Genomic DNA, 16,366 nt, shown 5'->3' with positions numbered 1-16,366 from the left:
AATGCAACATTTTTTTTTTAATTTTTTTTTACTTACCATTACAATGATTATGTTGGTACACAAAAAATTTAGTTTTAATGGAAGACTACTTATCCAATGAAATGTCACATTTTAAGCGTTTAAATACATTAACTTTTATTTTAGTGGATAATTACTCATCAGTTGAGGTGCTCCTGAATTGGAGGAAGATTCTCAAAACAGAATTTTTACAGAAAAAAATCAATAAAATCGTTTCTCTCCCCTATCTCATGTAACCCCACGATCTTTGTTTACTTTGAAAGTTGCTGACCTACAAATTAAAGTATTGCATGTTGATGTTTGAATCATCTACAGCAAACAATATTATGTTTATATTTAGCAAATACCAATTTGTAATTAGTGCACGATCTCTGGGAATGATTTAAATAACCAGTGAAGGATATCCCTGCTTCTGCATAGTGTGGCATTCCAAGAATGACGTCACTATAAAATACAATGTAGGTTGGATATATTTAGAATATCTCGTCATACTGATTTTTCCGGATTGTAAAAGAAACGTAAATAGTGTAAAGGAGAGCTCAAGATACGACAATTTCGTCAGAAACAGAAGGGAAATGTGTAAAAAAGTGTTTAAAGTCAAACTATTCATTCCTGGGTCTACTTCTCTTCAATCTAAGTAAGATTTGTTGGGGGGGGGGGGGGGTTTCCACACTATAAAAACAAAATGAATGATGTGAGGGAATGTCACTCCGGTCAACCCCACAGGGGATTGACGGCTTGAAGCCGTCTTTCCCCAATAAAAATAAATAATAATTATTACAGGTTTTGGTATGTAATCACCTTTAGGGATCATTTATATAAGAAAGCTGATCATACCAGACAATTACTGGCATGCATGTCACTAAAAATATTGCAAATGAGCATCCAACCTTAAAAGGTAGCGCAAGCTCCTGTCTGTCACTTGTCAATTACCTTGGTGGGTGGAGCAAACTCATGTCTGTCACTTTAAGTCATAATCTTAGAAGGTGGAAAAACTCACATCTATCAACTGGAACAAACTGATGTATGTCATTCAAGTCATGAACCTTGGTGGGTGGAGCTTCCAAAGTTAAAAGGTGGAGCAAACTCCTGTGAAGCACTTACCTTTTTGGGTGGATCATCCAACCAAAGGTGGAGCAAACTCATGTCTGTCACTTGTTACTTACCTTTGTGGGTGGAGCATCCTCATCTATCCTGTCCTTCAAATCATTCAATGTCATCACCATTTCTTTCCGGTCAGACAGCAGCCTGTTCAGGTGATATTTGGCCTCCCTGATACTGACCCTGACCTCTAACTCATGACTCAACCAGGACTACAATATACATTTACATATTATGTTGTTCTGATGCAAAGTTGTTTGTAACAAAGATAAATAAAGAGCTGCACCATGAGCACATAATAAGCTGTTGTGTCATATCAGAAATTTATAAACAGAGGATATTTTAAGGTATCATTCTACAATTGATGGTCTCATATTGTTAAATAGTGCAAGCATATTCGTTAAATAACTGTCATATAAATATAATGTAAATATGAAGATTTAGCAGTGTTTTTTTTATCATAGCATTAGAATGGAGATACCATAATACCTCCATAATCTGGAAACATTTTAATCATTTGGGAATTTTGTTTAGAATACAGATATCTTTTTTAGACAAAGGATTAATTATGTTGTATATATTGCAAAAACACCTGTATATTGTTAAAGATTGTATGTTGACCTTTTTTTTTTGCCATCTTTTTTTACAATACTCATATTTCATATCCAGTTACTGTAAGTTCAGAAATCATTCCCAGCATTTATTATTGCGATTTTGTCATTTTAGACTAATAAATGTGATTTCAATTTTTACGATATTGAGAAGAATTCCGTTTAATTCATATAAAATATTTCAAAATGCGAGTTTAAACTATTGCGTTTACAACTCTGTCACATTTTTTGCAATAATAACAAACTGTTATCACAGAGATATGTCTCGCTTTTTGGTAATTTTGATTATGCAAATGTTGAAAAAATTAAAATAACATCATTTCAACATGTAAGATGCAAATATTCAAAGTCAATGAACCATGACTGAAGGTAATGGCTCAACAATCTCCATGGAAATGAGATGTGCCAATGCTTAGTAACAACGCAAACCAAATACCATTGACTTATCATAAGTAGTTCCCTTTAAACAAACCTAAACACAAACTAATACATGTAAACTACGCAAAAGTTTCTAAGTCAAAAGACCATGACTGTGGGGGCTGGGCCAAATAGTTTCCATGGAAATGAGATATGCCAATGCTTTTACAACTGTATACCTAAGTTATTGTGATTTGACTTACTCTAACCCTGTTTCCTATACTGGTTGTGTCATATTTTTCAAATTTCTCATTTCTCTCTTGTTGAACTTGTTTCTGTTTGGCTAAAGCGTCCTTTAGTCTCTTGTTAGCTGCAGCAGCCTAAAAATCAGTAAATAGTCATCTTAACTAAACAGGACATAAAATTAGGAAATTTGAAAATAATATATTGAACAAAACTGTTATTGTGCTGATACAAAATATCCTCCTTTCAACAATAACTCATGTTGGTGATCCTAAAAGATTACTTTTATAGAGCATACACACAACAGAAGGAAATTAAGAAAAACGATTTACCAGACTATATAAAATTTGATAAAAAATTGAGGTAAATAGATTTTATTTACATGTATTTAGATGTCCCCTTAATTGCACAATCAGTTATAACTCACTGATGATACCCCCGCTAAAATATTTCGGTAAACAGGAAGTTGTTGATTGATGAATCTGTAAACACATCACACGGTATAGCTGACTAATATAAACCCTAAAACCAAATTTCAGAAATCCTTCTTTTGTAGTTCCTGAGTAAAATGTGACAACATTTTCAATTTGGCTATTATCTGTAAATGTTTTTTTGGTAAACAGGAAGTTATTGAGTGATGAATCTGAAAAAACATCACCCTGAAACCAAATTTCAGAAATCCTTGTCAAGTAGTTCCTGAGAAAAATGTGACAAAAATATTTATGGGACGGAGTGACTGACAGACTGACGGATGGACAGATGGATGCATGGACAGACAATGGTAAAACAGTATACCCCCCTTTTTTCAAAACGGGGGTATAAAGATAAGCAGATCAATTTTCAGTGAATACATTCATGTGGCAAAAATGTACATGTCAACCAGAAACCTACTAATGGCCACTATTATGCAATGGTCAGCGAGGTGGATAATAAACAAATTTGTACTTACCTCTTCTCCTTTTCTTTTCAGAATGTTTTGTTGTTTCTGGTTTTCTCTCTGTAACTTGGCTATCTCACAATCTCTCTTTCTTCCCTGGTAAATGATAATACTATAGAGTCATAACTTCATAACATAAAAGTAAATAACTTTAATACACAAAAGAAATACAATATGATTAAAATGTTTAGCTGATTTTAATGAATGATCTCCCTGTAATATTAGGTACTACCTTAATGTGCTTAATTTTTCACGTTGATCCATCTGAATAATTTGCATTCTCTGTACATTAGTTCCAACCCAAAAATGTCAACTAATGGTCTTTCAATGATGGTATTGTTTGTAAATTTCTAAACAATGAAATGATTTAGGCATTTTTTTATCAGGAAAAAAATACATCCTTTTTTTTTTAATACTAAATTTTTTAAATGACAACCTTTTGTTGTAATTGCATGACTTCTTTTTCTTTTTTCATCTTCCATCGTCTAAATTCATCAGCATCTTCTTTCATCTGTTTCATCAGCCTAACTCTCTGTTGTTTCATACCCTAAAAGTATACACATAATTCTATTATCTGTAAATTAAACAAGAACATGCTCTTATCAGAAACAAAATATGTGTCTTTCTATGTTGTGATGTAACACTATTATTTCAGATAAGGGTGAAGGTTTGGTACCATTTAAATGTTTAAAAACGCTGCATTTGTTCGCACCTGTCCTAGTCAGGAATCTGATGTTCAGCAGTTGTCGTTTATTGATGTGGTTCATAAGTGTTTCTCGTTTCTCTTTTTTTTTTTATAGATTAGACCATTGGTTTTCCTGTTTAAATGGTTTTAACAAGTCATTTTTGGGGCCCTTTATTGCTTGCTGTTTGGTGTAAGCCAAGGCTCCATGTTGAAGGCTATACTTTGACCTATAATGATTTACTTTTACAAATTATGAGAGTTGTCTCATTGGCACTCCTACAAATCTTTTAAAACATTGTTTTCCATATTCACAATGATCTATATTTTGGTTGTTGTTTTACTCACAAAAGTAGCTAACAAATTAATTGCTTATTAAAATTAATTTGTTTAGGGTAAAAGGTATAAGACTGTCCCTACCCATCTTGAAAACTTGTTTTTCTGACTATCCCTACCTGTATATCAACATTCATTTTAGACACTTGTTTTTTATGACTGTCCCTACCTGTATATCCACGTTCATTTTAGAAACTTGTTTTTTTTTTTACTGTCCCTACCTATATATCCACGTTCATTTTAGAAACTTGTTTTTTTTTTACTGTCCCTACCTGTATATCCACGTTCATTTTAGACACTTGTTTTTCTGATTGTTTCTACCTGTATATCAACATTCATTTTAGAAACTTGTTTTTTCTGACTGTCCCTACCTGTATATCCACGTTCATTTTAGAAACTTGTTTTTTTTTTTACTGTCCCTACCTATATATCCACGTTCATTTTAGACACTTGTTTTTTTTTTACTGTCCCTACCTGTATATCCACGTTCATTTTAGACACTTGTTTTTCTGACTGTTCCTTCATCTTTAACAGTTTTGTTTGATCGTTGACTTTTCTCTTTAGTTGTGACATCTGTTGTTCTAACTCTTTTAATCTTTGTCTTCTCTGTTCTGCCACTCTATACAAGTACAAATAGTTCAACCATTTATAGCTAATTTCCTAATGCATGTAAAGCAAGGCTTTGGTTAGCTTGCTTGTTTTGTTTGCATGTTGTACAATCGTAATTATGACAACATTCAATCAAATTTATATATAATATATTTAGGTTTAAAAATGCCTATACATATTGTTTGAAGCTATCAATGTTAATTACAAAGCTTGAATTAACTTTTATACAAACAGAGCAAGCAAGACTACCAAAGTTAACCTTACAAGCATTAGTAAATTAGCTGTAAATGAAATAAATAAACTACATTTTGTATTTACATTGTGTCATAGATCAAATTTATTCTTCAGTGTATGATCACTTGTTTGTGTGTAATTTATATGTCTTTTGACAAAGTTAAGCCATTTCAATTGATATTTTGCCCGAAACAATAGTGTAACAAATGGTTCTTGGTTGTAGGGATATTTTGAAAGTCCCTTCTTATCCTCTCCAAAACATTTTAATGGAATAGCCCTTAATCCACAATATTGGTATCAAAGAAAATAAAGGAATCCAATGTTGTTGGTATTCTGTTTTATAAATTCTTACTTGCTAGTTGCTGAGTTATATTTAGCATTTTCTAAAGCCTGAGCTAATTCTTCTTTCTCTTTCTGTAGACTTTCTATCTCTGAATTCATCCCACTAATGGCATGCTGAATGGAGAGAAAAAACCAATATGAATGCTAATATGGAGAACTAATCAATAGAAATGATAAAATGGACTTAAAATCAATTACCGTAAATAAACCGGAAATCAATGGAAAAAGCTAAAATGGACAAAAATCAATAAGAAAACTAGAATGAGCGGAAATTCAACGAGAAAACAAGAGCGAGCAGAAATTCATGAGAAAACAAAATTGAGCGAAAAGTATGAGAAAACTAGAAAGAGCAGAAAGTCAATTAGAAAACTAGAATGAGATTAAAATTCAAAGAGAAAACAACTAGAGGCTCTAAAGAGCCTGTGTCGCTCAACTTGGTCTATGTGAATATTAAACAAAGGACACAGATGGATTCATGACAAAATTGTGTTTTGGTGATGGTGATGTGTTTGTAGATTTTACTTTACTAAACATTCTTGCTGCTTACAATTATCTCTATCTATAACAGTAGTTTCTGTGGAAAATGTTAGTGAAAATCTACAAATTTTATGAAAATTGTTAAAAATGGACTATGAAGGGCAATAACTCCTTAGGGGTCAATTGACCATTTTGGTCATATTTGACTTATTTTTAGGTCTTACTTTGCTGTACGTTATTGCTGTTTACAGTTTATCTCTATCTATAATAATATTCAAGATAATAACAAACAAGAATGTGTCCTCAGTACACGAATGCCCCACTCGCACTATCATTTTCTATGTTCAGTGGACCGTGAAATTGGGGTAAAATCTCTCTAATTTGGCATTAAAATTAGAAAGATCATATCATAGGGAACATGTGTACCAAGTTTGAAGTCGATTGGACTTCAACTTCATCAAAAACTACCTCGACCAAAAACTTTAACCTGAAGCGGGACAGACGGACGAACGAACGAACGAACGGACGAACGAACGAACGAACGCACAGACCAGAAAACCTAATGCCACTCTACTATCGTAGGTGGGGCATAAAAACAGCAAAATTTCCTTAAAATTACCAATTCAGGGGCAGCAACCCAACAAAGATTTGTCTGATTCATCTGAAAATTCCAGGGCAGATAGATCTTGACCTGATTAACAATTTTCCTGTCAGATTTGCTCTTAATGCTTTGGTTTTTGAGTTATAAGCCAAAAACTGCATTTTACCCCCATGTTCTATTTTTAGCCATGGCGGCCATCTTGGTTTGTTGGCCGAGTTACCGGACACATTTTTTAAACTAGATACCCCAATGATGATTATGGCCAAGTTTGGTTTAGTTTTGCCTAGTAGTTTCAGAGGAGAAGATTTTTCTAAAAGATTACTAAGATTTGCGAAAAATGGTTAAAAATTGACTATAAAGAGCAATAACTCCTAAAGGGGTCAACTGACCATTTTGGTCATGTTGACTTATTTGTAGATCTTACTTTGCTGAACATTATTGCTGTTTACAAATTATCTCTATCTATAATAATATTCAAGATAATAACAAAAAACAGCAAAATTTCCTTAAAATTACCAATTCAGGGGCAGCAACCTAACAACCGGTTATCCGATTCATCTGAAAATTCCAGGGCAGATAGATCTTGACCTGATCAACAACTTTCCTGTCAGATTTGCTCTAAATGCTTTGGTTTTTGAGTTATAAGCCAAAAACTGCATTTTACCCCCATGTTCTATTTTTAGCCATGGCAGCCATCTTGGTTTGTTGGCTGAGTTACCGGACACATTTTTTAAACTAGATACCCCAATGATGATTATGGCCAAGTTTGGTTTAATTTTGCCTAGTAGTTTCAGGAGAAGATTTTTCTAAAAGATTACTAAGATTTACGAAAAATGGTTAAAAATTTGACTATAAAGGGCAATAACTCCTAAAGAGGTCAACTGACCATTTTTGGTCATGCTGACTTATTTGTAGATCTTACTTTGCTGTACGTTATTGCTGTTTACAGTTTATCTCTATCTATAATAATATTCAAGATAATAACAAAAAACAGCAAAATTTCCTTAAAATTACCAATTCAGGGGCAGCAACCCAACAAAGAGTTGTCTGATTCATCTGAAAATTTCAGGGCAGATAGGTCTTGACCTGATTAACAATTTTTCTGTCAGATTTGCTCTTAATGCTTTGGTTTTTGAGTTATAAGCCAAAAACTGCATTTTACCCCCATGTTCTATTTTTAGCCATGGCGGCCATCTTGGTTTGTTGGCCGAGTTACCGGACACATTTTTTAAACTAGATACCCCAATGATGATTATGGCCAAGTTTGGTTTAGTTTTGCCTAATAGTTTCAGAGGAGAAGATTTTTCTAAAAGATTACTAAGATTTACGAAAAATGGTTAAAAATTGACTATAAAGGGCAATAACTCCTAAAGAGGTCAACTGACCATTTTGGTCATGCTGACTTATTTGTAGATCTTACTTTGCTGTACGTTATTGCTGTTTACAGTTTATCTCTATCTATAATAATATTCAAGATAATAACAAAAAACAGCAAAATTTCCTTAAAATTACCAATTCAGGGGCAGCAACCCAACAAAGAGTTGTCTGATTCATCTGAAAATTTCAGGGCAGATAGATCTTGACCTGATTAACAATTTTCCTGTCAGATTTGCTCTTAATGCTTTGGTTTTTGAGTTATAAGCCAAAAACTGCATTTTACCCCCATGTTCTATTTTTAGCCATGGTGGCCATCTTGGTTTGTTGGCCGAGTTACCGGACACATTTTTTAAACTAGATACCCCAATGATGATTATGGCCAAGTTTGGTTTAGTTTTGCCTAGTAGTTTCAGAGGAGAAGATTTTTCTAAAAGATTACTAAGATTTACGAAAAATGGTTAAAAATTGACTATAAAGGGCAATAACTCCTAAAGGGGTCAACTGACCATTTTGGTCATGTTGACTTATTTGTAGATCTTACTTTGCTGAACATTATTGCTGTTTACAAATTATCTCTATCTATAATAATATTCAAGATAATAACAAAAAACAGCAAAATTTCCTTAAAATTACCAATTCAGGGGCAGCAACCTAACAACCGGTTATCCGATTCATCTGAAAATTCCAGGGCAGATAGATCTTGACCTGATCAACAACTTTCCTGTCAGATTTGCTCTAAATGCTTTGGTTTTTGAGTTATAAGCCAAAAACTGCATTTTACCCCCATGTTCTATTTTTAGCCATGGCGGCCATCTTGGTTTGTTGGCCGAGTTACCGGACACATTTTTTAAACTAGATACCCCAATGATGATTATGGCCAAGTTTGGTTTAATTTTGCCTAGTAGTTTCAGGAGAAGATTTTTCTAAAAGATTACTAAGATTTACGAAAAATGGTTAAAAATTTGACTATAAAGGGCAATAACTCCTAAAGAGGTCAACTGACCATTTTGGTCATGCTGACTTATTTGTAGATCTTACTTTGCTGAACGTTTACTTTTCTACATTGGTTAGAAGTATAGGGGGAGGGTTGAGATCTCACAAACATGTTTAACCCCGCCGCATTTTTGCGCCTGTCCCAAGTCAGGAGCCTCTGGCGATTGTTAGTCTTGTATTATTTTAATTTTAGTTTCTTGTGTACAATTTGGAAATTAGTATGGCGTTCATTATCACTGGACTAGTGTATATTTGTTTAGGGGCCAGCTGAAGGACGCCTCCGGGTGCGGGAATTTCTCGCTACATTGAAGACCTGTTGGTGACCCTCTGCTGTTGTTTTTTATTTGGTCGGGTTGTTGTCTCTTTGACACATTCCCCATTTCCATTCTCAATTTTATTATTGCTGTTTACAGTTTATCTCTATCTATAATAATATTCAAGATAATAACCAAAAACAGCAAAATTTCCTTAAAATTACCAATTCAGGGGCAGCAACCCAACAAAGAGTTGTCTGATTCATCTGAAAATTCCAGGGCAGATAGATCTTGACCTGATAAACAATTTTATCCCTTGTCAGATTTGCTCTAAATGCTTTGGTTTTTGAGTTATAAGCCAAAAACTGCATTTTACCCCTTTGTTCTATTTTTAGCCATGGCGGCCATCTTGGTTGATTGGCCGGGTCACCGGACACATTTTTTAAACTAGATACCGCAATGATGATTCTGGCCAAGTTTGGTTAAATTTGGCCCAGTAGTTTCAAAGGAGAAGATTTTTGTACAAGTTAACGCCGAACGCAGGACGACGACGGACGACGAAGGATGCCAAGTGATGAGAAAAGCTCACTTGGCCTTATGGGCCAGGTGAGCTAAAAATGAGCGGAAATTCAATGAGAAAACTAAATTGAGTGAAAATTATGAGAAAACTAGAAAGAGCAGAAAGTGAATGAGAAAACTAGAATGAGCTGAAATTCAATGAAAAAATAGAATGGGCAGAAAATCTATGGAAAAATTTTAAATGGTGAAAAATTAAGCCCATCCAGTCTCTCTTAAGTCAACCTACATCATATTGGCCTTTCATTGCTTTCATCTGATCATCATTTTGTGTCATCTGTTTAGCAAGCCGTTCCTTTTTCTCCAGCAGTTTGTTCAGTTCTTGTAATTCATTTGTCATTTTGGCTTGCCTGAAGGCATATTCTTTGGACATGGCCCTACTGTCTGGGGTTCCAGGAAGGGATTCACCCTGGTCCATATCCTCGTCTTGTTCTGGTATACTCTCTTCTGGTTCATCCTATAATTGATTAAATAAACTGTTATCACAGAAAAATGTCTCGCCTTTTTGGTAATTTTGATTATGTTGAAATTAAAATAGCAACACTTTAACTTGTAAGTTTTGCAAATATTCAAAGTCAATGAACCATGACTGAAGGTACATGGCTAAAGAATCTCCATGTAAATGACATGTGCCAACTAATACAACTGCATACCAAATACCATTGACTTATCAGAAGTAGTTCTCTTTAACCAAACGTAAACACAAACTAATACATGTAAACTATGCAAAAATTAAGTCAATAGACCATAACTGAGGGGACAGGGCCACATAATCTTAATGGAAGTGAGATTTGCCAATACAACTGCATATAAAATACCATTGACTTATCTTAAGTAGTTTCCTTTAAACAAACCTAAACACAAACTAATACATGTAAACTAAGCAAAAATTTCAAAGTCAATAGACCATAACTGAGGGAGCAGGGCCATATAATCTCCATGGAAATGAGATTTTCAAATGCTAATACAACTGCAAATAAAATACCATTGACTTATCTTAAGTAGTTCCCTTTAAACAAACCTAAACACAAACTAAAACATGTAAACTAAGCAAAAATTTTAAAGTTAATAAACCATATTAACTGAGGTGGTGTGGTCATATAATCTCCATGGTAATGAGATGTACCAATGCTAATAGACATTTGCAGAAACTAGGTCTATGCCTAGTTTTACACTTTAGACTTACGATTACAGGTGACAAAAACAAGTGGTCATCTCAAAATACAAAAACAAACCAACAATACATATATACAAATAAGCAAATGGTGTCTTCTATGAATAATAATAATAAACAAGAATGTGTCCTCAGTACACGAATGCCCCACTCGCACTATCATTTTCTATGTTCAGTGGACCGTGAAATTGGGGTAAAATCTCTAATTTGGCATTAAAATTAGAAAGATCATATCATAGGGAACATGTGTACCAAGTTTGAAGTCGATTGGACTTCAACTTCATCAAAAACTACCTCGACCAAAAACTTTAACCTGAAGCGGGACAGACGGACGAACGAACGGATGCACAGACCAGAAAACATAATGCCCCTCTACTATCGTAGGTGGGGCATAAAAAAGATGTAAGCAACACGTTAACATTTCATGTTTCTGAAGTGCTTTTCTGGATTTACCATCATACCGCACAAAGGCGAATAATTGTAGACAAGGATTTATAAGGATCTAATGTGTAGATAGATGTATGATAAATCTATATATTATCAGCAGGAGAAATAGACTTTCCACGCGAAACAGGATACTTTGAATGCAATGGTTAGTACACGAAAACCAGCAAGAATATTGTTCAGATGACACTCTACTGCAAGATTACAACTTTGTATCCGCAACTGTTGCGTTGTCGACTTAAATAGATTGTGATTTTTTTTAACAATTGCTTCTCGCCTGCCACACTTTTGATTTTTTTTATCCCTAACAATCAACTGAATAGATTTACGTATAAACTTTGTATCAACGTCGCAGTGAGAGATCACGGGTTGTTCTGCGGGTTGGAACACCCCTTTTCTTGCCGATCAATGCTTTTGATTAGGGACATTTGGTTGCCCTCCCCTTATCTTGTGTTCGAATCCTCTTTAAAAAAAAAATTGGCTAAATCAACCCCTGCTTCGTCAGTGCACTCTATGTGACAATTCAATGAAAAAAGTATAAGTCTCAGAACGGGAGTTAAATTTGGCTCATGTTTCGAGCATACCAGTTCCACCTATGTTCATTAGGAAAATAATTGACACCGCGAAAAAAAAAACGTCCACACTTAATGATTCCAAATATCTTTTTATAATAATTGCATGAAAGAAAAACAACTTAGAACTTGTTTGTCATTTTCTGTTTGTTGCTGTTGAAAACATATAGGTAGCAAAGTTTTAACTATTTGAGTACAGCTATTTTACTTTTCAACTGAGTCTGGCGAACAGTCTAAAATATATTTCCGACACAGAAAAGTTCGTCGATAACTGTTTTTGTCGGGGTTTTCTTTTTTTGTCAATTAGATTTTTTTCTATTAAAACAAAAAACGTAGACAAAAGTGTTTGTCCTATTCAGGAAAAATAAAAGATTTCAAAATTATACCAAACGGCAAGTAAAATTTCATGAAGAATACATAGCTCAAAAACACCCGTCTGCTGTATTAAATCATTCTCTTTAACACAAAATGAAACTTAAAGAGAGAAAGTATGTCTTAGAGTAAGCATGCTAACATGTGTCAATTGTCATGCTTGATTGCACCTTTCTTTAGCTTAAACAAAGTGTTGCTGACATTTTTTTCAGCAATTGTCCCAATCTGTCAACTGCAACGACAATTGCGATATTGTGTGTGTCTCATGTTAAATGATCTTAAATTTATTTCTAAAATAATGTTTGTTCATTCTATCATACTTCGTACAATTAAAGCATTTCCAACCTTGGATAACACCGTATACAATAATTAATGTTAACACATTGCTGCAAATATATTTGAAAAAAAATCATTGTTCAACTACAGAAAAACATTGCTTTGGATCAACGTTTTTTTTTTACACTTTGAGAAAGCCCAAGATTTAAATGCTACCTGTAAGTGTAATTGTAATCCTAATTGTAGGTGAATGACAGTTTCCGCAAATGTCTAATACAACTACATACCAAATATCATTACTAACTAGTGGTTCCCCATTAATTGACCTAATCACAAACTAATACATGATACTAAACAAAAATTTCAAGGTCAATAGACCATTACTGAGGGGGCAGAGCCATATAATCTCAATGGTAATGGTATGTGCCAATACTAATACAACTGCATACCAAATATCTTTAACTTACAGCCAGTGGTTCACCATAAACTAGACCGAATCACAAACTAATACATTGTTGACGCCGCCGCCGACATGGGAAACAGCATACCTATTTCTCGCTATTTGCTCCGTCAAGCCAGACAAAAAACAATCACAACTTAGGCCAAAAAAAAATATATGTGTGGTTCCAGTTATCCTAATTACTCTACTTTCAAGTCTTAATAATAGCCTACCCATATGATTATTTTTTCTCATTTTTCATTAAGCATTGTTGAACTCAGAATGTGGCTACTATAGACTCAATGTAAAAAAAAACATAAGATAAAAAACCTATTTTAAGATGCAACTGGAACCACACATACTATTTCATTTGGCCATAGAAGCATCAAAACAAGAGTATTCATAGTGTTTTTACATTTTAGAGTGTAAACAAGTATTCTGAGAGTATTGCATGGCATTACATAGTCCCCTACACATTAAAAACTCATTGTATTGGGACAAAAAGGTAATCAGTAATGTGTAATATTTTCTATCAGAAAAGCTGTTGATTACAAAGAAACTTATGAAACAAAAATTTCTAATTTAAATTCAAACTAAAGCCCCTCTTCATCTTAATTGGTTAATAAAGTTTGGTCTAATGCAACACCATGATCCTCACACACACTATCATTTTAAATGTTCAGTGGACCATAACACTAAGATCATATGATAAGGAACATGTGTAATAAGTTTCAAGTTGATTGGATTCATATAAATCTATCATGACCAAAAACTTTAACAAAACACCGAAACCAGTAGCGGGAAAGACAGACAAAGTACCAACAGACGGGCACACAGACTGAAAAACATAATGCCCCTAGGTGGGTCATAAACAACTATAATTGATTTCTATCAAATTAATTACCTTATCATCATTAACTTGTTCAGCAAGATGTCTCAATTTGTCCATCTGTTCTTTCAACTTTGGATGAGAGTTCACATCTAAACTTGAACTTAATACATTGAAATCCAACCTAAAAATAGATACATAATTTCCCTTTTAATATTTGCATTATCAAGTTTTCTGCATGCTCACCAGTATAATATATTAGACAAAAGTCCCATTGTTTTGAGTTTTTGGTTAATATTTATGGGTGGCATTAAAAATGCACTAAACTGGAATATTTGTTAAACTAAAGAAACAAGAAGTTAAACTTGTCATAAACCTCAAGATGAGGGCTATTCCAGAAAAAAATGTATGGGGCACATTATATTAATAATACATGGGTGATGGGAATCAGAGCAACTTTACACTATAATGCACTATAATTCTCAATTACAAGTGTCTGGAAGGCGGGTGCTGACAAAAACTGCCTTCCAACCCCCCAACCCCCCAACCCCCCCATACATTTTTTTTCTGGAATAGCCCTGAGTAACATTCAACTGTTGTATAAGGGAGCTACCATTTGATTTTTATTGGGGGGGCTAGGATGAAATTTGAAAAAAATAGGCAGGACAGGAGTTTTAAGTTAAAAAAAAAAGGCAGGATGAGACACTTTGCAAAAAAAAAAAGGCAGGATGACAATTTAGGTAAAAAAAGTCAGGATAAACTAATAAAAAAAAGGGCAGGACCGAATAGAGTGAAAAATAAAAATGCAGGACAGAGATTACAACTAAAAAAAAATGCAGGACAAAATTTTTCATCCTAGCCCCCCCATAAAAATCAAATGGTAGCTCCCTAAGTCAGACATCTTTTTTCTAGTTACTCGAACTTGTTGCTGCTGCAAAACACTGATTTTCTTACTCTTTTAAGAAAGGGAAGGGTATTCTCTTCTTCAACATGAATATAAAATAAAATTTTCCTTTAATAAAAAACTTATTAGAAACTTGTTATAACTTGTTTGGGCCATGAGACAAGGGATTTGACCACCAAAATTGGCTTTGATGATAGAATTAAAAATGAATAATAAAATGGTAATACAGTAACATTTTCCTTTGCATTAACTATCCAAGAAATGTTTTCTATATGGACCAGAAACACAACTCTAGGATTTTTACCCTGTGTCCTTCTTGAAATCATCTAGTCTGTTTTTCAATCGTTCACATTTCAGGTCCAACTTGATAACTTTCTCACACAGATTGGCACTGTTATCAACAGCTCTCTGCAGTTCATCAGACAACTTCTCATTCTCTTCCTGAAATAACAAAATACATCTTGACATACATCAACAAAGATGAAGAGGCAAATAGAGGAAAAACATCAAAATTATAGGAAATTGTAGGACAGTTTGATCCTATCAATCTCTTGAAAAATCCATATAAATGTAAGTTAGTAAAACAAAACATGAACTTTGAAAATATTCTCAAACTATCACTTTTTTAACTTCAAAAATCATAAATGCTTTAATAAATTAATATAATGGAATTTAACGACTCATTCAAGTGAGAGGTTTAACTAGCTATAAAACCAGGTTTAATCCACCATCTTCTATGTAAGAAAATGCCTGTACCAAGTCAGAAATATGACAGTTGTTGTCCATTTGTTTAATATGTAGAGCTTTTGATTTTGATTTTGCCATTTGATTAGGGCTATTCCAGAAAAAAATGTATGAGGGGGAGGGGGGGGGTTGGAAGGCACATTATATTAATAATACATGGGTGATGGGTATCAGAGCAACTTTTCACACTATAATGCACTATAATTCTCAATTACAATTGTCTGGGTGGTGGGTGTTGACAAAAACTGCCTTCCAACCCCCCCATCCCATACATATTTTTCTGGAATAGCCCTCAGGAACGTTCCTTTTTGAATTTTCCTAGGAGTTTTATTTTCAGGTTTTACTTTTTGTTACCACTTTTTGGTCCTTTCACTCTTTTTTATTCAAGCTTCTCTGCTTAGTTTTCTGAAGACCAAAGAGGTGTCCGAGTACAAAATGTTGAGCCTCATATCTTTGAAGTCTTTTTACACCAGTATTTACTCATATTGATTTAAGATTGGTGTCTCAATAATGCATCTTTAATATTATTCATACTAAAATTTCTCGTACAATGGATTTGCCACAAATAGTGTAATGTTCTTTTTATTTGGTTTACAAGCCTTAAATTACCCATAGTAGTAAGAAAACTTTGACCCTACTAACATGATATGGGTGATAAACACATTATATATTACCTCTAGCTGTTTGTTTTTCTCTGCCAATTCTTTGACTTTGTCCATTATAGAGTCCTGCTCTCTGAAAAACATAAAAATATAAAATTTTATTTCTAAACGTATGGAAATATAAACTAACATTACCAGTATTAAAGTTTTTTAAATGCACATGTAGTATATATATATATTGTGAGTCTTTTCTATTGAGATG

The 16,366-nt window shown here is 33.7% G+C and overlaps 1 protein-coding gene across 2 annotated transcripts in view; it reads right to left on the bottom strand.

Moving 5' to 3' along the window:
- The window catches only part of LOC143042873 (chromosome-associated kinesin KIF4A-like), a 53,231-nt gene that overhangs the window by 21,571 nt on the left and 15,294 nt on the right, over positions 1-16,366 (bottom strand). For both annotated transcript variants that reach the window (XM_076215366.1, XM_076215367.1), the window contains 10 exons: positions 16,177-16,237; positions 15,063-15,199; positions 13,930-14,038; positions 9,978-10,205; positions 5,481-5,584; positions 4,760-4,904; positions 3,704-3,814; positions 3,280-3,363; positions 2,351-2,467; positions 1,185-1,331 (listed from right to left, as the gene is read on the bottom strand). In XM_076215366.1, the coding sequence (XP_076071481.1) occupies positions 1,185-1,331; positions 2,351-2,467; positions 3,280-3,363; positions 3,704-3,814; positions 4,760-4,904; positions 5,481-5,584; positions 9,978-10,205; positions 13,930-14,038; positions 15,063-15,199; positions 16,177-16,237 (1,243 nt within the window). The remainder of the gene's footprint in view (positions 1-1,184; positions 1,332-2,350; positions 2,468-3,279; positions 3,364-3,703; positions 3,815-4,759; positions 4,905-5,480; positions 5,585-9,977; positions 10,206-13,929; positions 14,039-15,062; positions 15,200-16,176; positions 16,238-16,366) is intronic.

This window comes from Mytilus galloprovincialis, chromosome 8 (genome assembly GCF_965363235.1).
Source record: "Mytilus galloprovincialis chromosome 8, xbMytGall1.hap1.1, whole genome shotgun sequence".
Classification (NCBI taxonomy): domain Eukaryota; kingdom Metazoa; phylum Mollusca; class Bivalvia; order Mytilida; family Mytilidae; genus Mytilus; species Mytilus galloprovincialis.
The sequence above is the reverse complement of the archived record's forward strand: the minus strand, read 5'-3'. Positions and strand labels throughout refer to the sequence as shown.